This window comes from Theropithecus gelada, chromosome 5, assembly GCF_003255815.1.
Source record: "Theropithecus gelada isolate Dixy chromosome 5, Tgel_1.0, whole genome shotgun sequence".
NCBI lineage: Eukaryota > Metazoa > Chordata > Mammalia > Primates > Cercopithecidae > Theropithecus > Theropithecus gelada.
The window spans coordinates 107513023-107540881 of NC_037672.1; the positions used below are offsets into that span (position 1 = coordinate 107513023).

Genomic DNA, 27859 nt, shown 5'->3' on the forward strand with positions numbered 1-27859 from the left:
ATGTCCTTTTTCCTGGAAGGTGCAGTAGTTTAGTGATGAAAATAATCCAATGGCTGCAGCACACATCCAGTGGAATTAGCTGGGGTGAGACCTCGGGTAAATCTAGCATCTGCCTGTTAATTATAACCCCTTGCTTACGTGAGACCAGTGGGTGAAAGCCATGGCATAGAAACAGTGAGCTGGAAGGCCGAGGCTTCAGCCAGAATAAAACTGCTGGAGAAGGTTTCCACATTTAGGGAAAGGGCTCTGATCAGTCTTGAAGGGTGAAGAGCACAATAGGAAATGTCCTAAGCTTGTAAAGAGCTTTCAAGAATCCCTAACTTAAATGGCATGGTATATCTTTTCAAAGGAAATAATACTACATTTTTTCCAAGGGTAATTCTAATATGAAAATCTGTGTTTGAAAGTATAAGCTGGGCCGGGCGTGGTGACTCACACTTGTAATCCCAGGACTTTGGGAAGCCAAAGCAAGCAGATCACTTGAATCCCGGAGTTCAAGATCAGCCTGGGCAACATAGCAAAACCCCATGTTTACAAAAAATACAAAAATTAGCCAAGGGTTGTGGTGTGCACCTGTAGTCCCAGCTACTCAGGAGGCCAAGGTGGGAGGATCACTTGAGCTTGGGAAGCAGAGGTTGCAGTGAGCCGAGATCATGGTGTTACAGTGAGCCGAGATCATGGTATTGCACTCCAGCCTGGGTGACAGAGCCAGACTCTGTCTGAGGGAAAACAAAATGCAATGTGACAGAATAGAAATGGCTTTCATCATCATTGAATTGACTTATTTTACCTTTTGCTAGAGTATGGAAAACAGACTTTCCATGATCAATTACAGCATATACAAATGTGAGATACCCTACGTTGTGATGACTTATTAGTGATAGCACAACTTATTTTCAAAAATAGCCATTTGAATGTATTCTGCTGTTGTCGTTGTGCAGATGTTAATGAATGTGCTTTTTGGAATCATGGCTGTACTCTTGGGTGTAAAAACACCCCTGGATCCTATTACTGCACATGCCCTGTAGGATTTGTTCTGCTTCCTGATGGGAAACGATGTCATCGTAAGTCATAGCAACAAGTATTTATTGCATTATTTTTCTTCATTTTCAATATGTTTCTAAGGTGGCTATGATCTAGGTTGGTGATCTTCAATCAGCAGTGTACATCATAATTACCTTGGAGTTTTATTTTGTTTGGCTTTTTAAAACATGGATGACTGCCAGCCTGGGCAACATGGTGAGACCCTATCTCTACTAAAATACAAAAATAAAATAAAATAAAATAAAATTAGCCAAGCATGTTGGCCCATGCCAGTGGTCCCAGCTACTCAGGAGGCTGAGGCAGAAGGATCACTTGAACCAGGAGGAGGAGGCTGCAGTGAGCTGAAATCAAGCCACTGCACTTTAGCCTGGGTGATGGAGTGAGACCCTGTCTCAAAAAGCAAAACAAAACAAAAACCATGGACAACTGGACTCTACTTCACACCTATCAAAGCAGAATCTCTAAGGTTGGGAAATAAATCATCTACCATCTATTTATTATTGATATTTTCCTGTTTCTTTGTATTACCTTATATTTCATTGTCTGTCTCTTTTTTATTTTAATTTTTAAAAATAGCTATTGGGTGCTACATTTCATGGTATACGTCTAAAGGATAGGCATGTAAAAAACATAATCATGATACATTATTATATCTAAAAAAACTTAACTATAATTCCTTCCTTTCATTTAATATCCAGTTAATTTTCAGGCATAACCACAATACCATTATTATACATTAAAAAATTAAGGTTAGGCACAGTGGCTCACACCTGTAATCCCAACACATTGGGAGGTCAAGGCAGGAGGATCACCTGGCAATATTAGAAACTGATTGCAATAAATTTTTACAAACCTGATTTAACACTAATCTTGACCTTTTTCTTTATTAATTAGAACTTGTTTCCTGTCCAAGCAATGTGTCTGAATGCAGCCATGACTGTGTTCTGACGTCAGAAGGTCCCTTATGTTTCTGTCCTGAAGGCTCAGTGCTTGAGAGAGATGGGAAAACATGTAGCGGTGAGTTTATTTGCTTTATTTACCTTTTGTTTGTTTGAAAACATACATTTGCTCAGTGACATCTAAAAATTGCTCTTGTTGTCAAAGGAGAATCGATTTTCCAATAACGTATACTGAAAGATATTGATACAACAGATTAACATAGATTTAAATTTAGTTTTGTCGGGTTTTTGGCTTTCTTTTGTTTTTGTTTAGACAGCATAGTGTAGTGGTTATAAGCAAGGGCTTTGAGGTGTGACAGCCCTGAGGTAGCATTACCAGTTACTAGCAGTTTTGATTTTGGTCTAGATACTTGCCCTCTCTTGGTCTGTTTCTTCCACTGCAGAAATACTGATACTTGCCTCCTCGATTAAACAAGACTTCAGATGCAGAGTGCTTAGTCTGTTTCTTGCACCTAATAAACACCTCTCTACTTTTATCGTCATAGAGACTTAAGTATATAGATAACTGGATGTAACTCAGAATTAGCAGAAGAGTTGTGTGTGGCTTTTTGATTTTCTAATAAAACAAAGGCAAGCAGCTAAAAATGTGTGAGAGAAAAAAATTATTAGGAAGAGTTAGATCAGCTGCCAAACTCATCAAATGGTTCTTTTTGTTCTAGCCAGCTGCCAGTGCACTTGTTCCTGAACTCTTTGGTAGAATAAGAGGACAAGGGCTGCTGGAATGTGAAGGATTAACATCCAAGATGTTGGGTTATAGGGAAGGAGGGTACTGTGACATTTTGATTTTTATCTCTGAAAAATAACCTTGATTGCAGTCATATGAATGATTGTAGAAATGTTTTTAAAAATCAACATATGGGCTGGGTGCAGTGGCTCACACCTGTAATCCTAGCACTTTGGGAGGCTGAGGCAGGTAGATCTCCTGAGGTCAGGAGTTTGAGACCAGCCTGACCAACATGGTGAAACTCTGTCTCTACTAAAAATACAAAAATTAGCCGGGCATTGTGGCGGGCGCCTGTAATCCCAGCTACTTGGGAAGCTGAGGCAGGAGAATTGCTTGGACCCTGGAGGCGGAGGTTGCGGTGAGCTGAGATCACGCCATTGCACTCCAGCCTGGGTGAAAGACTGAAACTCCATCTCAAAAAAAAAAAAAAAAAAAAAAAATCAACAAATGGTTGGCTCACCCCTATCCTTTGACGAAAAATAATTATATTTTGGGTGCTATAGCATCATTACCAAGCAATTGTTTTTGTAGGTTGTTCTTCACCCGATAATGGTGGATGTAGCCAGCTCTGCATTCCTCTCAGCCCAGTATCCTGGGAATGTGATTGCTTTCCTGGGTATGACCTACAACTGGATAAAAAAAGCTGTGTAGCTTCAGGTTAGTGCTGTGGTTGTCTGGAACTGTGTCCCTGAAAAAAGATTCATGAAAACTTTTTGTTTAGAAAGATGGAAAGTTAATTGCTTATGGTTTTGTATTTTTGAAATGGAAGAAAAGCAAATCACATTGTAAGTATGAATAATATGAATAATAACAATATAACTAGTAACCATGCTTTTAAAGAATATTTCTATTCTTAATTAGCATCCAGCAAAGATTTGCCATAATATCAGATAGGATATTTTTAGTATATGAGAAAGTCATGACAAGAATAGTTTTGAAACACTTTATAATTAAGAGGCATTTAATAAGTATTTGTTGATTGATTTGATTTTTATCTCTCCAGTGAATATAATCATAACACTGACAAATTCTGTCCTTTTTATGTCAAAATTTAATATAAAGTTCTATGCTTCAACTGTTTTTTTTTTTTTTTTTTTTTTTGTCTTCTGATATTACATCTCTTGCGTCTTTCAACAGCCATGGAAATTCTAGATTTATACCAAATTGATTTAATATCTCCTGAAGGTTCATTATGCTTTTAGTACATAATGCCCATAATGCTATCACATAATGATGATCCTGTACACCTTGCCCTAGTGAGACCCTAATACTGCTGACTTCTCAGGACCTTCATTAATACAGCATAATCTAAATCCTTCAAATTATCAAGGGTCTTGCCATTTGCCATGAACTCAAATCGTCATGCCTCCCTTCAAGAAGTGCCCAGGCCAGGGAAAGTTACTTATTCAGACATTAGTGTATGTAATCTACTAATATTTGTGTTTCAGTATGTGTGAATCAAGAAGATGTATAACCCTAAGACTTGCATCATTTAGCTATGGTGTTGGTTATTTAATGCTGGCTCTTTCAATAAGTAAGTAGCTTTTAAAAGCAAAGACCTGGAGAGGGAAGAAGCCAGAGATGAAATTCTGGCAATATGTCACCTCCTGGAAGAGGCATTTTCTTGCCTGTCTTCACCTATGCCACACGAGAGGGAAATTAAGAAAACAAGCACTGTAGAAATTGAGTAAAAAGTTACAATGAAAGGGAAGAGTAAGACATGCCTCTTAGTTTTTAAGGCACGTTTTAAATTCAGCCGTATTTGAAATTTGGTTAACAGGACCACAACCATTTTTGCTGTTTGCCAATTCTCAAGATATTCGACACATGCATTTTGATGGAACAGACTATGGAACTCTGCTCAGCCAGCAGATGGGAATGGTTTATGCCCTAGATCATGACCCTGTGGAAAATAAGGTATGGTTTTGTTGCTTGAACAGATGTGGACATGCTTTAAGGACAGAGTAGAGGATTTTATACTAACAAATGACCTGACCTACTTGAAAATCCTCTGCTAAGCTCTGAGTGATTAGGCCCAGAATAAGTTAAATATAGATATTGGAGTAATACTTGAGAAATTTTAAGGACTTTCTTGCTATCATACTACTACCCTAGTCCTTGCTACGATTAGCTGTTTTTTTGGAAATGATTACACAGGATTTTCAGTTTAGTTTCCTCTTTGGAGATGAGGATGTGAGACTAGCCCAGTGTCATGCACATAGAAGGAGCTTCATAAGCAGGTTTTTGATTACTTGCTGATAGTGAGAGGAGTAGAAGGTTGGGTTTGGGGCATAGGAAGTATGGATTAGTAATTTGTGTTTTACATATGTCTTCTGGGGGAGGAGATTCAGTGACCTCTTAACCATGAAAATCAGGGAACATAAGTTGTATAGTTCATGTGGGAATGGCAGTCTAACTAATAACATTATTTACATAAATATTTTATACGAGTTTTGTATGTAACTTAGAATTTCTATATCAGCTGGCCATTTGATCTCTAATTTCTTAGTTGTATGTGGGCTAGGTTAGAATGTGCTTGAAATGATGTTACAGTGTCTTTTGGAGATTAACCACGCAATAATGATAAATTTATATAGTTATTAATTCCCCTGCATAATTATTTAGTTATTACTATGTGGTACATTAATTCTTTTATTAATAATTTTTTTTACATAATAGCTTTTAAACTTTGGGCTTTTGTTTCTTCCTGATTTGAAGCAGTCTGGTAAATGGCCAAAAGAAACAAAGTGAAGCAAATTGATTCTATATTTAATAGGTATGGATTGGTAGCCGAATAGAAGTGTTTTTGCAAATTAAAATTTTGCAATTGAATGCTAGCAAACAATTCTTTCTTTTCCCTGACCTGAATCTATATGGTTCCATAGAACAGTTACAATAACAGAAAAAAAAATTAATACAAAAAAGGCAGTTCAATATTCATTTATTACCAAACTAGTTTTATTCCTGCAGAATCGGTATTCTTACAACAGGTGAATATGGAGACCTAGAATGAATTTTAAGTCAGGTGGCTGGTTTTTGTTTCTTGGGTTAATTTTCTTATTTTCTTGCTACTCAGGTTGTGATCTTTGAGCCAGCAGTGTCAACAACACCTGCAGGTTATTAGAACTGCAGTTCTCCAGGTTCCACACCTGACCACTAAATCAGTATCTGCATTTTAGTAATATTCTCAGGTGATTCTTATGCACATTAGAGTTTGAGAAGCACAGTTCTAGTGGAGTGAAGTACCCCTATTTGTATTTATGAAACATAACCTTTTCTATTTCATTTAGAAAGAAGAGTAACCCATTATTTAACGACTTACCACTTTCTGAATAGTCTCATTATTGATTGTAAGTTTATGTACATATGTGTACTGACAGTTAAAATTCTACAATGCTATCATTAAATTATCAACTGACCCATAGCTCTTTAAATATATATATATATATACACACACACAAATTTTTATAGGTTTAGGGGTACAAGTACAGTTTTCTTACATGGATAGATTGTGTAGTGGTGAAGTCTGGACTTTTAATTTACCCATCACCTGACTAGTGAACATTGTACCTATAGGTAGTGTTTCATCTGTTACCTCCCACTGCACCCTCCCACCCTTGCAGTCTCCAATGTCTGTTATTCCACTCTGTATGTCCATGTGTACCCATTGTGTAGCCCCCACATATAAGTGAGAACATGCAATTTTTGATTTTCTATTTGAGTCATTTCACTTAGTATAATGCCTTTGAGTTCCATCCATGTTGCTGCTCATAATGATTTCATTCTTTTATATGAGCAGTATTCTGTTGTATATATGAGACACATTTTAAAAATCCACTCATCCATTGATGGACACTTAGATTCCATGACTTTGCTATTATGAATAGTGCTGTGATAAACATACAAGTGCAGGTGTCTTTTTGATATAATACTTTCTTTTCCACTGGGTAGATACAGAGTAGTGGGATTGCTGGATTAAAAAGTCATTCTATTTTTAGCTCTTGAGAAATCTCCATATTTTTTCCCTAGAGAATTGCAAATATACATTCCCACCACCAATGTATAAGAGTTGTTTTTTTCTTCACATCCATGCCAACATCTGTTGTTTTTTAACTTTTTATTAATAGCTATTCTGATGGGTGTAAGATGATCTCTCATTGTGGTTTTGATTTTCATTTCTCTGATGGCTAGTGATATTAAGCATTTTTTCATATGTTTGTAGGCTGCTTGTATGTCTTCTTTTGAAAAACGTCTGTTTATGTCCTTTGCCCACTTTTTAATGGGGTTATTTGTTTTTTTCTTCATGGGTTGTTTGACTTCCTTATAGATTCTGGATATTAGTCCTTTGTGAACTGCATTGTTTGCAAGTATTTTCTCCCATACTGTAGGTTTACTCTGTTGATTTCTCCCATACTGTAGGTTTTATCTGTTTACTCTGTTGATTAGTTCTTTTGCTGTGCAGAAGCTTTTTAGTTTAATTAATTCCCATTTGTCTATTTTTGTTTTTGTTGCGTTTCCTTTTGAGGGCTTAGTCATGAATTCTTTGCCTAGGCAAATGTCCAGAAGGGTTTCTCTTAGGTTTTCTTCTAGGATTTTTATAGTTTTGGCTTACACCTAAGTCTTTAATCCATCTTGAGTTAAATTTTTATATAGTAAGAGATAAGAGTCCAGTTTCATTCTTCTGTTTGTGGCACTCCAATTTCCCCAGCACAATTTATTGAATAAGATATCCTTTCCCCAGTATATATTTTTGTGGACTTTGTCAAAGATCAATTGGTTGTAGGTATATGACTTTACAACTGGGTTCTCTATTCCATTCTATTGGTTTATGTGTCTGTTTTTATACTAGTGCCATGCTGTTTGGGTTACTACAGCCTTATAGTGTCAAGTCAGGTACTATGGTGCCTCCAGCTTTATTTCTTTTTGCTTAGGATTGTTTGTGTTCTTCATGCTTATTTTTGGTTCCATGTGAATTTTAGGATTTTTTTTTCTAATTCTGTGAAGGATGATGTTGGTAATTTGATAAGAATTGCATTGTATCTGTATATTGCTTTGGGTCATTTTTAAACAGGCTTTTGGAAATTCTTATACCTGTGTGACAGGGTGCATACTAGACTGAAAAAGAACTTTGCACGGGCAAGAAATCTTCTGTTGAACAAGATGGATGAATTAAAATGAAATTACAGTCATGTATCACTAAGGACAGGTGTGTCATTAGGCAATTTTGTCATTGTGCTGACATCGTAGAGTGCACTTACACAAACGTAGATGGTGTCAGCTACACCCACCTAAGCTATATGGTCTAGCTTCTTGCTCCTAGGCTACAAACCTGTGCGGATGTTGCTATGCCAAATACTGTAAGCGATACTGTAACCCAATAGTAAAAATTTGTGTCTCTAAAGATAGAAAAGGTACAGTAAAAAATATGGTATAAGAGATATTTTTAAATGATACACCTTAACAGGGCACTTACCATGAATGAAGCCTGCAGAACTGGAAGTTGCACTGGATGAGTCAGTGAGTGAGTGGTGAATTAATGTGAGACTTAGGATATTACTGTACCTTGCTGTAGACAAACACTGAGCATTTAGGCTACACTAACTTATAAAAAATAATTTCACTATGACATTATGAATGCTACAACATCACTAGGTGATAGAAATTTTTCAGTTCCATTATCATCTTATGGAATCACCATCGTATATGCAGTTTGTCGTCAACCAAAATGTCATTATGTGGCATCTGATTGGATATAAGGTTAGAGACTAAAGGAACTTTAGCAAATACCTAGTCTAACTTCCTCATTTTTACACAATTTATCTGTAAAATAAATTTAAAGAATGTATCCAAAGCAATCAAGCAAATAAGTGACAAAACTGGGAACCAGTTTTGACCTGCAGTGACTAAGTGTCTCTTGATTGCAGAGAAGTGGGGTGTTACAGACTGAGCCCAGCTTGTAGCCCTCATTAATTGAAAATCATTGCTCCCTTTCAGAAGCCACTGTAGTTCATGCATGATGGCTATGTCATTGACCAGTGATCAAGGGTTACTAAATTACCAATAGCAATAACAATATGTGCCAGATACATGGCTAAGGAGATATATATAATGAGCTTGGTATTATTATCCTCATTTTACCAATGAGGAAACAAAGATTCTGAGACATTGAATAACTTGCTTAAGGTTACACATATCTGGGAAGCAGCCTAGTTTGAGTTTAGTTGCAGGTGTGCCTATCTCCAAAGTCAAACTCTTAACACACTGTACAACCTAAAGACTAGTGCCATTTGTATACATTCCACATTAGTTAAAAAAAAAATCAGAAATGCCTGTGTTCTCTTTTGTAGATATACTTTGCCCATACAGCCCTGAAGTGGATAGAGAGAGCTAATATGGATGGTTCCCAGCGAGAAAGGCTTATTGAGGAAGGAGTAGATGTGCCAGAAGGTCTTGCTGTGGACTGGATTGGCCGTAGATTCTATTGGACAGACAGAGGGTATGTTTTCTGCTTCAGTTTTAAGCTGTGTGGGATGGGAGTGATGGGATAGGCAATACTATTGGCTTCATCATCCACTATGAACACAGAAAAATGTTGCTAGGCATCTGGCTGGGATTGGAGAAAAGAGGCCACCATTGCTGTCCACACTCCCCCGCTTCCTCCTTTCATCAAGATTGCATCTCTGTGCGTGGGAGGATTTTGAAGACCAAGAAAGTAGCTTGTGTTAGGTACAGAAAACCAAACACTGCATATTCTCACTCATAAGTGGGAGTTGAACAATGAGAACACATGGACACAGGGAGGGGAACATCACACACTGGGGCCTGTTGGAGGGTAGGTGGCAAGGGGAGATACAGCTTTAGGAGAAATACCTAATGTATGATGATGACGGGTTGATGGGTGCAGCAAACCACCATGGCGCATGTATATCTGTGTAACAAGCCTGCACGTTCTGCACATGTATCCCAGAACTTAAAGTACAATAATAAAAAGAAAGTAGGCTGTGTTCAGGCTGTTGTTATCAGGGAAACTCAAAACCTGTCTGAATATAGTCAATAAGCATTCTCTGAGCATCTGCTATGGAAATAAGGTTTCTCCTCAGTGACATGGGAGACATAAAGGAGCCTAAGATGTGCTCCATCTTTTCATTTAGTTCTTAGTTTAGCTGGGGAGATAAGGTATATTTCCCCAGCAAAATAATTAATACAAATTTTTGGTCTAAATAGCAGTTCAAGAAATGTCATAGGGTCTCCCATAAGTAATTACCAAATGACAGGTGTACACTCCCAAAGGGAACCACCATGGAATGAGCTTCGGCATGCAAGTGACAAATCTTAGACTAGAATGTTGACTCCCTGTTAAACAAGCATGAAGGAGGGAGGAGAACTTCAGCTGGAGTTGTGAGGAAAGTGCATGAGATAAGATAAGAGGGATGCTGTATACTTCCCTCTGTGGGAAAAAACAGAACCAGAGTGCAGTTGTGAAACCCTACTCTCAGAGCTGCAGGAAGGGCTCCTGTATTTGGTGTGTATGTGGCCTGCATGAACCTCAGAACTGAATGGCAGGAAGCAGGAAGGAAGTGGCTTTTTCCCTTATGTGTGCTAATGAGAGCCCACTTCCTTACAGAACTACAAGAGAAGCTGCTAACCATAGATCCCTCCCAGGATAATATTAGAGATGCAGTGTGCTCTGGGATATATTCTCAGAGCAACTGAAAACCAGAAAGTGAAATGGTGGCCATCCTGAACTTCTGGTACCAATGCAACCATGTAAAATAAAAGAAGGGAGAATGAGGGTTTCACTTCTGTGAAATCAGCAGTTCCAACACAGAGGGAGAAGTCCCAGGGAATGGGTTTCTATGCTTAGGGGTAGGCGTTTTATGTCCCAGAATGTCTCTTTTAATCAGGATAATCCATGGGAAACAGGTTTTAAAAAATCAACCAGGTGTATGATGTGGTTATCAGTTATCAATAACATGACCCTTTTACATCCAAGGTGAGCATATTTTCTTTCATTCATTCATTTGTTCATCTAATCATACCTTCATTTCTTTATTATTTGGGTATTTATTTACTGAATAACTGCAATGCACCCAATACTGTGCTTTATATCCATGACACTATTAAATCCCCAAAGGTAAGTTTTGTTATCTCCAATTTAAAGATTAAGAAAATTGATAATTGGAGAGAGAAAATAACTTTCCCAAGGTCAAGCAGTCAATAAGTACCATATGGATCTGTAATTGGAACCCAAGGGTGGCCATTTGCAAAGCATGTTCTCTTAATAGTCATAGAGATGTACCACCGCCCCAAACCAGTGGATTTAACATATGGTTGACTCAGAGTCATGTGACAAATTAAAATCAACTTCAGTTGTAATAATTATAAAAATCATAATAATGACCTCCTCTGTGTTGAACCTACTTAAAAGAATATTTTAAATGTCAGCTGTGTATAATAACAGAGCTGTACATAGTTGTGCTCAGAAGGGTAAACGATGATCAAGATGACAGATGTCAACCACTCTCGGGTCCACTAAGGATGCCAAGTCTTCTCATATTTCCCCACATTCACAAGGGACCTCTAATTTTAACAATGTTTGATTAATAGCACCATGGTACCGACTGCAGAAGCAATGCGTTCAGGAGATAGACAGGCACCACTGGTTTCCTGGAGAATCAGACCCTAAATTCCCCTGTTCATTGGCTTCAGTAATAACAAGCCCTTCTTAAGTCCTCCTGGTTCTAAAGGCAGCTGCTAAAAGAAAACCTTTAATTTGTCTGGAAATGAGAGGTTTATGGTTTGAAAACCTTGATATTACCTAGAAATTGGATTTAAATAACTGAGATTCCAATCTCATAATATTAGATCACATGGTAACTCTTAGCCAATCAAAAGAGGCAGAGTGGGATGTTTGCAGTTCATTTTTGGCCTAGGAAAAGACAGATTCAAATTAACATCTAAATGTAGGAAGGAAGCACATTGAAAATTCCAATGGTAATGCTGTTATTTAGTCTCAAGGAATACTGATTCCTAAAGTCAATTGCCCAGTAAAAAATCAAGAGGGTAAAAATATAAGCTATCTGTTTACTTATTCTTTTGAGGTAACAAAAACTAATATGAGGTAAAAAATCACTCTTCTAGGGTTCTTGAAGGACACCTCTTACCCTAGAAGGAGGGTGAGTTTTTCTCTTGGAGGATCTCAGTGGCACTGGGACGATCAGATAATGGTTAGAGAGAGAAGGACACACCACTCAATTAAAGGTGATGCTTGAACTCCCATGAACCCAAATATCCCTGCTGGTCTTTGGTTTCTCATTACCAACACTGGAGTTTGAGATTTGCTCTCTAGCTGAATCAAATAGAAGTATATTATTAGGTGAACACCTTGGGGGAGCAATAAAAGTAAATTCCAGCAATCCTGCCTTGAGACAGCTCCACAGTCAGGAGCTTATGTCATTCTCGTCTCATCACCTAACTCCTGCCTGAAACAGAATTTAGAGATGATATCTCTCATCTCTAAGATGATTAGAGATCATCATGAGATCAGAACTGACAGTTTCATCTCCCCTGGTCGCAAGAAAGTGGTCTCAGAATTTCTTTCCTCCCACCAAGGAAGAGGCACAGCGACAGTTGTGTCTGAGAACAGAACTTGACACATTAAGTTCTAAAATATCTTCCACCCAGCAGTATCCTTCCTATGACCACTTCATCCGGGAGTAAAATTATCTTTTTAAAGGGGCAATGGAGTAGAAATGGTTTCAAATTCTCTACTGCCTTTAGTTGGTAGTTTGCAAAGTGTTCCCAACCCAGCATAGGCACTGAGCCAGGTTTACCTTCACCTCTCTTCTGCATACTGCCTGTGAATAGGGCCCTGTGCATAGAGTCCTGTTCCTTACACAGTGCCTAGAAAATAGTTGGTGAACCAGCCACCTGAGAAGGTCTCCTGAGCATTTTGTAAAACCAGGAGCAGGGAATGGCCCTACCTTTGTGTTTCTAGGCAGGCTTGTTTCATGCAGACATTGCCCTCAAGAGCAAAGTGAGAGGCCTTTAACAGATGTTTACTGAATGAATTAAAGGTGGTTATATATTCTGGTTTGCAGCAGGGAAACAGGGAAAGCAGGCAGTACATGGGGAAAGGGAGGCTCTTCTTAGCCCTATTTATGTCCCCTCTGCCTGTGGTCCCGCCTGCTCCAAGAAGCTGCTCAGTGTCTCTTGTTTGTTCCTGAAGGGGGCGGGGATGCTATAGGGTCATGTTTAGCGTTTAAATCCATCCAGTTTTCTCCATTTCTCCTGCTACTGTTTTATCTCCTCGCCATCATCTCCTGCCTGCCTTGCCCTTTCACACTAAAACCACAGCAAACTTTCTAAAGCGCAAGTATAACTGCCCCACATTCTTTAGGTCTTGTGCTTTAGAACTTGTACATGTACATTCCCTTGCTTAGAGTACTCTTTCCATCCCCACCCACATTTGCCTGACTGCCTGCTTCTCATCCTCGTTTGTTATTATCTCCAGGAATCCTTCTCTGATCCCTGCTTGGCTGGGCTACCCACCCTGTCACCCTCCCTGAGTCTTCCAATTACATTCTTTACATCCTTCTCAGCGTGTGCTTTCATGTGCTGTGTTATAATCTCCTCTCCCTCTTTCCCCTCTTACTTCCCCTGCCCTCTCCTCCTTCCCTTGCCCTCCACATTTTCTTCCCCTTCCCATCCAGTCCACCTAACCCTTTCTCTTCCCCTCCCACCTCTGCCTCCCTCTCCCTCTGTTCCTGTTGAACTATGAGCTCTATAAGGACAGAGACAGGGGTTTTATTTACTATTGTACCTCCAATGCTTAGACCAATCCCTGACACAGTAGGTGCTCAGTAAATATTTGTCTGACAAATAAATAGAAAAATCAGGAAATAAGAATTTTCTACCCTGCCAGATTCTATTGAGTTATTTATTTATTTATTTATTTATTTATTTGAGACGGAGTCTCGCTCTATTGCCCAGGCTGGAGTGCAGTGGCGCGATCTCGGCTCACTACAAGCTCCACCTCCTGGGTTCACGCCATTCTTCTGCCTCAGCCTCCCTAATAGCTCGGACTACAGGCACCGCCACCATGCCCAGTTAATTTTTTTGTATGCTTAGTAGAGACAGGGTTTCACCATGTCAGCCAGGGTGGTCTTGATCTCCTGACCTCGTGATCCACCCGCCTTGGCCTCCCAAAGTGCTGGGATTACAGGCGTGAGCCACCGCGCCTGGTCAGGTTATTTTTTTAATGTAAAGATTAACAAGTAATATTTTGGTACAATTGGCCGTCTTTATCTACAGGCTCCACATCTGAGGATTCAAACAACCTTGGATCAAAAATATTCAAAAATTAAATTAAATAAAAAATAAGAATACGATCATAAAAATAATACAAATAAAAACCAATAACATAACTATATTTACATAGCATTTACATTATATTAGGTGTGATAAGTAATCTAGAGTTGATTTAAAGTATACAGGAGAATGTACATAGATTATATACAAATACTATGCCATTTTATATCAGGGAATTGAGCATCCTTGGAGAGTTCTGGTACCAATCCCCCACAGATGCCGAGGGACAATTATACTCCCATTTGTCTTTGAATTAAATGGAAGAAAATTAAAGCCAATGTAAATCTCCACCTACTGTCCTTGTGCTGGCTTGTCTCCCTATTCTTCGTGATCCCATGAGGCTAACAGTCTCTTTGCTTCTGGCTTCCATTGGTTTCAGCAGGAGATTGGAAGTTATAAAGAGAATGTCCTCACCCAGCCACTGATGCAATCCCTTTTACCTTGTCCTGTCATTGGGTATTTTCATTACCTGGGATAAATATTGAGATGTTAATTAAGAGTGTTTAATAATATAAAACTTGTGGACTATTGCTGCTACTTTGTTTGTGGGTGGGGGAGAGAGAGAGAGAAAGAGAGAGGGAGAGAGAAACAGAGAGAAATATGAGCTAGTTTAGAATGCCTGTCTTTGCATTTCACAAAGAGGAGAAAGGAGTATTTTTGTTTGAAAAGTAAAGTTGTTATAACAAACTCCCTTATTTTGCACATATTTTAGGAAATCTCTGATTGGAAGGAGTGATTTAAATGGAAAACATCCCAAAATAATCATTAAGGAGAATATCTCTCAACCACAAGGAATTGCTGTTCATCCAATGGCCAAGTAGGTATTTGTAAAAATAAGGCATTGCTCTGCAGAAGTCATGTGACAGTTCATGGTTGACATGCTAGTGTCCAAAACCAGAAACCAAGAAAATCCATGCAATTTGTTGAAATCTTCAGGATGAATTCCTCATGCTTTTAATGTCTTGATTTTCTATTCTTGTATAATAATTTTATTGTTAATGTGCTCTTTTAAATAAATTCAATTTCTTTTCGAAAGAAAAATGTACTGTAATTCATTAACCGACTAGACTCAAGCTCATTCATCTATTTTCTTTAATAATTTGCATTGTTGTTTACTGAGCAGAAAAGGATATTTGGATTATATGACTTATGAATTCTATTTAGAAAAATCATAAGATATAGGTCATTCCTAGATTTTAGATGACAGAAAATTGAAATTGTGAAAGGTTAGAAAACTATGCTGTTAATTGTGAATTATGGACAAATTCTCATTTAGAGATTAGAGATTTAAGGACAATAAAGGATTTATTCCTAGTTATTAAAAAACAAAGATAAAAACCCACCCTATTTTATTTACACTGGAAATTTCACAATGATTTATGGGAGATAATATATTGATAGTAGTTGATAATTGATTTGGAGTCAGCCAAATAATTAAAACTGTGAGAATGTAACCATTTCTAAATAGGCCAATAAAAAAATATGAACCATATTGACTTCAAAAATAAATGTGCCCAGCACCTGATTTATGGAAGTTGAAATTAACTGAGTTAATAGAGTACATTGCATAAAACTGGATAACAGATAAATATGAACTTTCCTTTATGTTGTAGTATTACAAATGCGGTGAGTTTTACATATGCATAACAGAATAGGCTAGCAAGATTTCATTGCCTTTGTGCAGTACCAAATGCTAATTCAAGAATATTTTACTCAAGCCTATTTACTCATGACTATTTGATTAGTCACTATTGCAATTTTTAAACTAATTTCTCTTTTAATCTAATGACCTGAGCCTTAATTAAACATTTCTTTTCAAAGATGCTTTACATAGACAAGTTAATTGTTCTGCTTTTCAAAATTATTTGTCCAACATACAGTGCTATCTCTTCTTCTGTATTCCTCAGTGTACCATTTTAATATATCATAAAGTAATTTACATTGATATTTTCAAGATGAAAGAACAGAATAATTTCTTTCATGCAGATATTATTTGTTGTGTGCTTTCTTGATTAAAGGAGATTATTCTGGACGGATACAGGGATTAATCCACGAATTGAAAGTTCTTCCCTCCAAGGCCTTGGCCGACTGGTTATAGCCAGCTCTGATCTAATCTGGCCCAATGGAATAACGATTGACTTCTTAACTGACAAGTTGTATTGGTGCGATGCCAAGCAGTCTGTGATTGAAATGGCCAATCTGGATGGTTCAAAACGCCGAACACTTACCCAGAACGATGTAGGTGAGGCTTTGGGATGGGTGATTTCTTCATCTTGACTGAGTGTTTTATGAGTGTTAAATACAAAATATGTTTACACACACACACACATACCACTTAGCCATATGGGTGAATATGGAATAGAGACAGACTTCTCCAGGGAATCATGAGCTACAAGGCTTACCTTAACATTGGAATACTGGGTAAAAAATAGTGTTGTATAATCATTTCTCTTTCCAAGAAGTCCCAAAATCAGAATGAAAATATTAAAATTTTCTAAACTCCTTTAGAAATAAGAACTTGGTTCAGCTGTTTTCATTTCTTATGTTTTAGAAAATGTTGTTTCACAACAGTGATATTGTAGGCACTTTTAGGTATGAATGAGTATCGGTTGGTAATATGTGCAAAGATTAATATAGTTTCCTCTCCTATTATTTTCAGATTTTACATGGGGTGTCATGTGTTTTCATAAATATCTTTAAAACATTGTAGCTTATGCCAACTGTTAAAAGAAGTACAAAATGGCTATGAAATTATATAAGCAGTGGGAAATTTATTTTGACTCTGGGAATGACAATGACAAAGACAGTATTTAAACTGAGCCTTGTGGTAAATAGATGATGACGAAAGATTATAAGGCTGCAAAAATTGGTCTTTGTATGTTAGTACTGCCAGGATATGTTGACTAAACTTAAATTCTGAATTTAGTAGAGGGGCGTTGAATGTTCTTGCACATAAAATATATATGTTAAGATTGGCATCTCTGGATAGCTGCTTAGGTAAAGTATAGGAGTTCGATTGGAATTTGGAGAGAAGGAAATCTGTTAGAAGCCTATAGTGGTTGTCCAGGCAACAAATGGTGATGGCCTGAGTTTGAACACTGTCATTTAAAAATGGAATGAAAGATTATGGTATTAAAAATTATTGTGGATAAAATAAGAGGATTTTGTAATAGATTGCATATAGAAAATGAGAGCTAGGGAAGTACTGAAGATGCTTTGGAGAGTTAGAAATTGGTTGGAAAGATGAAAAAACATGGTTTCTCTCATTTAGGAAGAAACTAACAAACTAATAATCTGTATAAGACACCTATTTTGCCTGTTCTCTTTGGCTCAAGATAAGTATAATTTAAAATTTTATGTATTTCTAAGACTCTCTAAAAGTTAAAGATATACTTCACAATAAGTGATATGCTTATATACAAGGTTAGACTTTATCATCCATTTACTTCAGGGGTATTGATTGAGACATTATAGGAATTGGAGATACAGTGGAGAGTAAAACAAATATGATATCTGTAAAGCCAAGGAATCTAGTAGAGAACACATACATTATTTTTTTAAAAGATCATTCAGGCTGGGCATGGTGGCTCACACCTGTAATCCCAGCAGTTTGGGAGCCCAAGGTGGGAGGATCACAAGAGCCCAGGAGTTCGAGTCCAGCCTGGCCAACATGGCGAAACTCTGTCTCCACTAAAAATACAAAAATTAGCTGGGCGTGGTGGTGAGCGCCTGTAATCCCTCTGCCACTCAGGAGGCTGAGATGAGAAGATCGCTTGAGCCTGGGAGGTTGAGGCTGTAGTGAGCCGTGATTGTGCAACTTCACTCCAGCCTGGGTGACACAGTGAGACCGTCTCAAAAAACAAAAAACAAAAAATACATAATCTAAATAAATGTAAAATTGTACCTTTGACATAAAAAGTTAGAAAGGAATTTGAAAATTCCTAACCAGAATGTGAAGGCACCATATTTTGAACAAAAAAGCATAGCAGATACTTTGTGAATTTATTGTGAATATATTGCTACTATATTACATGACTAATACAACTATTAAAGGCCATTATCAAATAATATTATATTAAATTGTGTAAGTAACATTCCCATCATTACAGTGCCATCTACTGGTATATATGTGGTGGCTTCCCAAATGCCAGTTCAGGATTTCTAACAGAGTGGATGTTATGTGCTCTTACCACAAAAACGATAACTGAGGTAATGCATTTGTTAATTGGCTAGATTCAGCCGTTCCACAATGTATATATATCTTAAAACATCATGTTGTACACAATAAAAACATATAATGTTGTCTGTACATTAAAAATTTATTTTAAAAGGTTGAAGATATTCTTAATTTAAAATGCAATTGTGGCTCTTCTGTAAACAAAAAATAAGAAAGATTATGTCTAGTGTAGGGTATTTGTTTAAACACTGTAGCTATTCTAACATGTGCTTTAACATGGATTAATTCCTGAGGGCATTACGCCAAGTGAAATAAGCTAGTCACGAAAAGACATGTACTGTACAATTCCAATTATTTGAGGTATCTGGAGTGGCCAAATTCATAGGAAAAGAAAAGAGAATGGTGGTTTCCAGGGGATGTGGGAGAGGAAATGAGAAGTTGTTTAATGAACATAGAGTTTCAGTTTCGCAAGATGAAAAAATCCTGAAGATTGGCTGTACAGCAATGTGTGAACGCACTTAACACTACTGAACTTAGAAATGGTTGAGATGTTAAGTTTTCTGTTATGCTTTTTCACCATGATAAAAAAGACTATAGTTATGTTAAACATTCCCTTGCTGTACTTCAGGCTTTAATTTGGGACAAAGGGCCAGAGACTAAAATGAATCTTACTGACCCTGATCAACAGTGATAAGTGGAGGCGCTTTGCAACCACAAGTTATTTGAGTTTGCCACCAGTAGGGGAAGACATTCATTCGCATCTGCCAAATCCGTTGCTCGTTTACAAAAAGAGTGGCCTGTGGGAATGTGAGCAGCCTTGATTAAAACATCAACTTGAGCCCCCTTATCTTTAGTCTCTAACCACCTGGGATAGTACGTTAAAACATTCCCTTGCATATTTAATACTTGCATGCCTTCTCAGAGCAGTTCCAGTGGCACAGAGAGGTAGGTTTGGTGGAGGTGGGCTCAGAAGGATGCCCACTTACTGTCGGTAGGAGGCATGAAAATGGAGGCAGTAGATAATAAATGACTCTTTCAAAAACTTGGCTAAAAAGGGAAGGAAAGAGACAAAGAGCAGCCAGAGGGGTCACAGGGATGAGGAAATGAAGATGGGAGAGAGGATATTAGTAGACAGGGAACGAAGCTAGTGGAATGAAGAGAGGGAAGATGTTAGAGAAAGGGGTGGTTGTTGATGGATCCAGGCCCTAGAGAAAGCAGGAAGAGTGACATCAGGGACACACGTCAATATTAAATAAGGAGAGAGGAGAAAGAAGGTGGGGGACGAATGCAGGCAAATGTGTTGGTGAAGATGGGAATGTGGGGAGACTCTCATACAATTACCTCAAATTTTGAAAAATCCTAACAACAACCTGTGAATTTGATCTACGGTGTATCCCTGCTGTTCAAAAGAGTAGGAACCTAAGGCAAAGAGTGATAAGATACGTTACTGGAGTTTAGTCTATATATAGTGACAGATGTACTAAACAGGGAAAATTCCACCTTTGCCTCCTTCATGGTGCTAGGAAGACAATCAACCCACATTCTCCCACTCTGCAAATGTTGGGTGATAATGGGCCTTGCTGGGACCTCATGCCACTATGCTCCCATTCTAAGGTGACGTTCCCTCCTCATGTGGGCTCTTCTTGAGGCAGGTGTGTAAGTCGGTGGCTTGATTATAACTTGCTGAGTAGCTAAATAGTTGATTTAGTGTAGGAATGTCATGTACATTTCAAGCCTGGTCCTTTCGTAAATAGTCATTGCAAAGACAAAGAAGGTGTATTGAACACATTTGAATTGTTTCCAGGTCACCCATTTGCTGTAGCCGTGTTTGAGGATTATGTGTGGTTCTCAGATTGGGCTATGCCATCAGTAATAAGAGTAAACAAGAAGACTGGCAAAGATAGAGTACGTCTCCAAGGCAGCATGCTGAAGCCCTCCTCACTGGTTGTGGTTCATCCATTGGCAAAACCAGGTACATACTGGAGATGTTACACAGTCTTTCCTTGGCTGGAATCCGCAACTATTTTAATTGTTTGATGTCACGCAGTTGGGGTGGGGGTGGAGGGGATTTTGTAATTTTCACTAACTGTGTGTTAAGATTTTCTAAGATTTAGGTTTGTTTAAGACAATCTGGTAGTTTGGTAATTGGGGCTTTATCTCTCCAATTTCATTTCTTTTCTTGAACAACTTTTACTTACCTGCTACATTTCAAAGAGCCTTGGGTTAAGGCAGGCAATTTAGACAACGGCAGTGGAAGCTTCTGTCAAAACTTGGACTTTTCCGTACCCCTGAGGAGTGAGCAAATGGAAAAAGCATTTCACATTTTATAGTAGCTCTTCTTTCTGAATTGCTCTTCATCAGTTTGATGAGATGATGAGTTAGGAAATAAGAATCACATTTGACTAAAGAGCTTCTTGAACAAAAGTACTGGCTCTACTCAGTACTAATAAGGTAATAACATTCTGGGCTTATCTTAGAATCCTTGGCTCCTTGGGGGAACTCTTCTGAAATAGCTGTTGATAAACCCTCTGTTTAGATACACTGCGTTTCTCTCCCTAAAAGCTGTAGCTCCCTAAAAGCAAGCTGCTGTAGACTTGCATTAATGGCATCCTTTTCATCTTCAAACCTACCTGCAAATTTGCCTCTTTTCTCTACTAGGAGCAGATCCCTGCTTATATCAAAACGGAGGCTGTGAACATATTTGCAAAGAGAGGCTTGGAACTGCTTGGTGTTTGTGTCGTGAAGGTTTTATGAAAGCCTCAGATGGGAAAACGTGTCTGGCTCTGGATGGTCATCAGCTGTTGGCAGGTAATATAATAAACTGTGTAGCAAATTACCTAACCTTGGCTGAGAAATACAGCTGTACATCAATCCCTATGCTTTTGCTGATTTTTGAATATTTTGGATGTTAAAAGCTCTCCTGTTTTTAGGAATGTTAAGAATTTGTTTGTTTATTTGTTCTCTTCTGCTGAGTTTTGAGTTCCTTATTATAGGCAAAATTTAATTGACCTCTAATGGTAAAAGTCTTAAGCTCCAGGCCCTCCACTTCCCCATTTATAGTGGAGTGAGTCCCAGGCTTGGAAATAAATGTCAAAGTGTTATCACCTCACAAAAATGTTCAGAGATATTTTGTTTAGAAGTTTTATGTCCTCAATTTTAGAGGTAGTAGTATATGATCTCTTATCACATGACAAGTCTTAATAAGAAAATCAAAGTCCTTTATAAAAAATAACTTTAGGGTGTCAAACAAATGTGGGAAATCCAGCCTGAGAAGATGTACTTTTTTACAAACTAGATATGACTTTGAGGAAGAGGAAGAGTAAACCAGGTGTGAGGTATAACCAGTAGTACTGATTTGTCTCCCTTGAATGTGCACCCAAACAATCTGGGCATCTGTGGATTCACCCCTTGATATCTTTCCACCAGAAATATACTAAAGATAATTTACATTTTATTAAATTTTTAAAAAATTTATATTTAATCCAGTAGGCATGGTGTAAATATAAGTAAAGTGACAGACTGACGAAAAATAAACGAATCTAGCCATGGACCAGAATCGGATACTTTGGATTTTCAGAACTTTCTATTAATTGTTGCCTTAGATCAACAATTTTTCAAACCTCTTGGTTTCAGGACCCCTGTACACTCTTAAAAATTATTGAGAACCTCAAAGAGTTTTTATGTATATCTATCAATATTTATGATATGAAAATTTACAACATGATTTGAGAAATATCTATTGATGTTACAATAAATTTATTATCTATTGACATACATTTTATAAAAATAACTGAAGTAAGTTTATTTTTCAAAGCAAAAAATATATAGTGAGAAGAGCAACATTCTTTTACATTGATATCTTGAATGTCTGTCTTAGTAGAGGACAGCTGGATTCTCATATCTACATCTATGTTAAATCTGTTATCATGTGTTGTCTTGCTTGAAGTCTGTGAACAAAGTCTGGCCTCACGCAGACATAGAGTTGGAAGAGGGCTATTATGATAGCCCTTTTAGGTGCCTTTTTTGGATGTTATTCTTTTGATACTATGCTTAAACTGGACAGACAGTAGCTTCCTAAAGCTTAGTTGCAATTTGGTATCTGACATTGGCAACAATTATTGCCAGCTGTGTTCCTCGAGGTGATAGGCTCATTTCATTCATTTTTAAGGAAAAGTGAATGTTTGCTACATACCCAAGTCTTAAAAGCACAGTTTTCCTGTGCTATTAAGCCATTTTTTTTCAAGTAAAATAACGTGCAATGAAAAAAAGAGGCTAGTTTCAGCTCACAGTTCAAAAATTACTTACGTTTTTCCTCTAGTTAACCATCATAACTTTAGTATGCATTGAAATAATTTATATGTATTTCTTATTTTATTACATAGAGTGTTAAAAAGCTGTGTAGTCAATGGTCAAGTGTTTTAAAAATTAATAATTCTTATTGATTCACAACAATCTTCTTGTGAAACTGGATTTTATTTTTACTTTTTGAGACGGGGTCTCCCGCTGTTGCCCAGGCTGGAGTACAGTGGCATGATCATGGCTCACTGCAGCCTTGGCCCCATCCGGGCTCAAGTAGCTGGGACCCCACCTTAGCTTCCTAGTAGCTGGGACCATAGGCATGCACAACCATGCCTGGCTAATTTGTTTTTATTTTTATTTAATTTATTTAAATTATTAAATTATTATTTATTTAAATTATTAAATTATTATTTATTTAAATTATTAATTTATTTTTATATTTTGTAGAGACAAGGTCATGCTCTGTTGCCTAGGCTGGTCTTGAACTTCTGGCCTCAAGTGGTCTTCCCACCTCGGCCTCCCAAAGTGCTGGGATTACAGGTGTAAGCTACCCTGCCCAGCCAATTCTTTTTTATTTTTATTTTTTGAGACAAGGTCTTGCTCTGTCACCCAGGCTGGAGTGCAATGGCATGATCTCAGCTCACTGCAACCTCTGCCTCTAGGGTTCAAGAGATTCTCCTGCCTCAGCCTCCCGAGTAGCCGGGATTACAGGCATGTGCCATCATGCCCAGCTAATTTTTGTATTTTTAGTAGAGACAGGGTTTCACCATGTTGGTCAGGCTGGTCTCAAACTCTTGGCCTCATGTGATCCACCCGCCTTGGCCTCCCAAAGTGCTGGGATTACAGGCATGAGCTACTGTGCCCAGCATTTTTTCTTTTCTTTTTCTTTTCCTTTCTTTCTTTCTTTCTTTTTTTTAAAATATGAGTGTGTGGCAGTGAAGAGCTCAGCTACTGGTAGATTTTGCTGTCATTTCCTTTTTTTATACTAAGACACCAGCTGTTACCCACATTCCTTTTGCCATATCAGTACAAATGTGAACATGGTGGGAAAAGGCAAGTAACTTTATAGTATTATTATGAAAAGAATTATGACTTTAGGGATGCTCTGAAGGATGATCTCAGGGTTCTGTGGATCACAGTTTAGAAAACTGCTGTCTTACAGAATCCATTTCTTCCATTCTGAGAGTGGGGAGTGCATGAATCTTATGCCTGTATTAAATCATGATGTTTTTATGTCCTTTCATATTATAAGATGTAGGTAAAATCAGGCTAAAATAAGCATGAAAGCAGCATAAAGGAGAAAGAATGTGTATGGAAGACAAGTTGGGGAGATCATCTATTTTGTCCTTAATAACGGTGGGCTGTGATTATGAGCTGATTAAGGGTCTAAGGATTTTGGTATTTTACTCTTGTTTTTTGCCAGTACCTGAAACAGTCCTATCTTTCTTCCCTACTGGTTCCTTATCCCCTAAATCATTAAGTGCTCAGTGAAAATGAGAGGGTGTGGGATAGCAGGGTGAGGTTTACTAAGTTACCAAGACCCTGATAGTGTTTCTGAATCCTCTTACTGTAAGAATGAGTCTGAATTCACAACCAATGAATAGTCATGAACATAAATGAAATCAAACTTTTTTTTGAAACAGAAAAGCTAAATTTAATTGCATCCATTGACCTTCAATAGGTGGTGAAGTTGATCTAAAGAACCAGGTAACACCATTGGACACCTTATCGAAGACTAGAGTGTCAGAAGATAACATTACAGAATCTCAACACATGCTAGTGGCTGAAATCACGGTGTCAGGTATGAATAACCAGTTCTCCAATATAGCTTTGGTTCCAACAGTTTTCATCCTACCAATGAGAAATTTTGAATTACCTTTCTAACTTAATATTGGCTAAGTTCTACACAAGGCTAATGAAGCAAACCTCGGACTCCCTAAGTCTGTGTCTTCTGAATGATGTGCCTGAGAAAGATGGCTGCATATTAGTGTGGACATAAACAGGACACCTTGAGAGTCTTTGAATGAGAGTCTTTGTTCTGTGAAGAAACAAAGTAACTTGGAAATAAAAGTAAAACATGGGACAACATATTTGAAAGTATTTCCATTCACCCCTGATATTTTTGGTATTGGGTCCACCTTGCTGTTTTCCCATTAGCTTGAAAAGTTGATAGTAATTGATAAGCCAATATAGGTTGAGCACTTCAATTGCTGCAGAAAGTCCACAAACAGCAAGTGTTGGAATCCTTTTCTTCTGTGTTGCACATTTGTCACTAAAATGCCAAATCATGTGTTCAGTATGTAACAACTTTAGGGAACCTAAGTCTTTCTTGTTCCATATTCACTCAGGAGGTCAGTGGTTTTCCAGCTGGGTTCAGCTCAGCCATAGAGCTTCTGCAAACCCCATCCTTTCACTTTAGGTCACTGCCCTTCAAGCAGTGCAATTTGACTTTGAAATATTTTATTTGTTTGTGTTACTAAGTAACACTTTATTTTAACAAGACATATGTGGCAAAAAAAAAAAAAAAAAAGGTTTCAAAACTCCACATTAGGACATTTAAGGAGATGCTTTACCCAACTTTCGTGGTCTGCAAACTACTTTGTTGATGTACATGGCTCTGGGTACTTCTTACCTCACCTTATCAGTGTGATTTTTTTTATAAGATATAAACAAGGAGGTTCATAATTTTAATAATAACAATAACTAACATTTGCAGAGAATGTTAGATTATATATTTCATCATCCCTCTGTATCCATAGGGGATTGACTCCAGGATCCCCGAGTATATCAAAATCTGCACATATGCAAGTCACAGTCACCCATGGAACCCAGGTATTCAAAACATCAGGCATCCGTGTAGGCAGGTTTCACATCTCACCAATAATACTGATCTGTGTTCAGTTGAAAAACATCCAGGTATAAGTGGACCTGTGCAGTTCGAACCCGTATTGTTCAAGGGTCAACTGTAATCTCTAATTTCCTCATTACAAATCAGTTCACAGATGTGAAAGCTGAGAGACTAAGATCTATTAAGTTAGTGACTTGACCAAAGGTTTTTGAAAATTATGACCAAATAATTAATTCATGTGAAAATAAGACGCTCTGGAAAAATTTGTTAACATTAGGAATATTGTGTGTTCAGCAACTTATTTGGCGTACACTGTGCTAAGTGCTGGGGATACCAAGATGAGCTAAATATCATCCTATCCTCAAGGCCACAGTTTGTTGTGGAGACAACCAGCATGATAGAATAAAATACTTTACACCAATGTTAGGGATATAGAGAACCTTTGCAAAGTCACCAGGAATCCCTAAAGGTTCATAGAGCATATTTTGAAAGACTCATGGTTGAGGGACTGAAAGACTAAATGACAGATAGGTGGGAATGGGGGAGTGATTAAGTGATCAAGGATTTGTGAATTTGGCTTAATACCTGGAGCCTAGTGCAGAATAGAGGGGACTGATTGTCCTGGTGAAAAACCCCTCATCTTTCCGTACCTGGATTGTGTTCTGTGTTGTACTAGCTTGTGAAGCCTTACTTACACCTAAGTCAGGCTCGGGGGTCTAATTTCTGTTTCAGAGTGAGATTTCACATCAACAAAGTATCTATGGCTAAAAGACAATGTGAAAACTCCACATTAGGATTTTAGAGTATAATCTAAAATTCTTCACGTGGCTTGTTGGGCCCTGTATGAAACAACCTTTAGACACCTCCCCAGACTCAACAAAGGCTCACCAGCCCTTTTACCCTTGGCTTTCTGTGGCCTGCTTCCCTCACCCTGGCCTTGTTTCTAACAGACACAGACACGTGCGCTAGTTGTTTTCTCAGCCCATGGTGTGCTTCTTAGCCCTTCAAAGTCCTGTGTGTCCTTCCGCCCACTGGCTCACAAAGCCTTTCCTAGTTCCTGACTGGGCGACGGCTGCCTATTGCAGCTCTCTTGGAACTTCAGTTCTGCCCCTTGGTCATACTCATTACACTTGTACTTCAATAACTAAATATACAAAACAGCAAACAGCAGAGCCCTTGTCAGTAGCAGAGCCCTATTCTTCACCACCATATTTTTGGCTCTCAGGAAGGCCCAATACGTAGTAGGTACTTTTGAATGAATTATATTAGAGGGGTTTTTTTTGGTTTTTTGTTTGTTTGTTTGTTTTGTTTTTTAAGACAGGAGTCTCGCTCTGTCGCCCAGGCCGGAGTGCAATGGCACGATCTTGGCTCACTGCAAGCTCCGCCTCCCGGGTCCCCGCCATTCTCCTGCCTCAGCCTCCCGAGTAGCTGGGACTACAGGCGCCCGCCACCTCGCCCGGCTAATTTTTTTTTATTTTTAGTAGAGACGGGGTTTCACCGTGTTAGCCAGGATGGTCTCGATCTCCTGACCTCGTGATCTGCCGGATGGTCTGGATCTCCTGACCTCGTGGTCCGCCGGCCTCGGCCTCCCAAAGTGCTGGGATTACAGGCGTGAGCCACTGCGCCCGGCCGAATTATATTAGTTTTATTAACAGGACCTGGAGTCTCTTCTAGTGTGATAAAGGTTAATTCTTATTTAAATTATCACAATATCTTTCTTTGTCATCCTTATTTAAATATGTATCAAAGAGTGTTTGATCAAATATTTGATCAGATATCTTGATCAAAGCGTTTTTTTTAAGGTCACTTTTTATTCTAGTCCTTAGAACCATCATGAAAAATAGACCTGGCAGAAATTGTCACTGCTGTTCTAGAGAGGAGGAATGTGAGCACAGGTATTTATTTATTCCAGAGCTCCTTTGTGGCAACAACAGCAACAACAACAACAACTTTGGCTGTAGCCCATCCCTCCAACAACTGCATAACTATTGCTTTTCATTACACACAGCTGCCTTGGATTTACATGTTACCAAATAAATCCTGAATCATATTCTAATTTAAGATAATTCTGCAAGTGATTTAAAACGTCTTGGGTAGTAATCGGATACTGTCCACTCTACACTCTGAGCAGCCTTGTGATTTGGGAGCTAGTCTTCCAAATAAATGCTGAATTAAATGGATAATTGATTTGGTCTGAACTTATCCGTCTCTAAGAGTCATGAGTGACAGGAGATGACCAAGCAAGCATGAAAGGCATCTGCTCCCACAAGAGAAATCTCGCTCAAGTAGCTAAGCAAATCAAATGCAATTACCCAATGCCTGCATTCACATGCCACCCGAATCCTACTTAGATCGTTTGACTTTCTTTAATTTATCAGCAAGTTCGGAGGGCTTTTTTTTTTTTTTTTTTTTTTTTTTTTTTTTTTTTTTTTTTTTTT

At 38.1% G+C, this 27859-nt stretch overlaps 1 protein-coding gene across 4 annotated transcripts in view; it reads left to right on the forward strand.

Moving 5' to 3' along the window:
• Positions 1-27859, forward strand: part of EGF (epidermal growth factor) — a 107774-nt gene that overhangs the window by 54481 nt on the left and 25434 nt on the right. For all 4 annotated transcript variants that reach the window (XM_025385388.1, XM_025385385.1, XM_025385386.1 and 1 more), the window contains 10 exons: positions 942-1064; positions 1939-2061; positions 3259-3384; positions 4508-4644; positions 9075-9223; positions 14810-14914; positions 16116-16339; positions 20079-20246; positions 20933-21082; positions 24255-24374. In XM_025385388.1, coding sequence (XP_025241173.1) covers positions 942-1064; positions 1939-2061; positions 3259-3384; positions 4508-4644; positions 9075-9223; positions 14810-14914; positions 16116-16339; positions 20079-20246; positions 20933-21082; positions 24255-24374 — 1425 coding nt within the window. The remainder of the gene's footprint in view (positions 1-941; positions 1065-1938; positions 2062-3258; positions 3385-4507; positions 4645-9074; positions 9224-14809; positions 14915-16115; positions 16340-20078; positions 20247-20932; positions 21083-24254; positions 24375-27859) is intronic.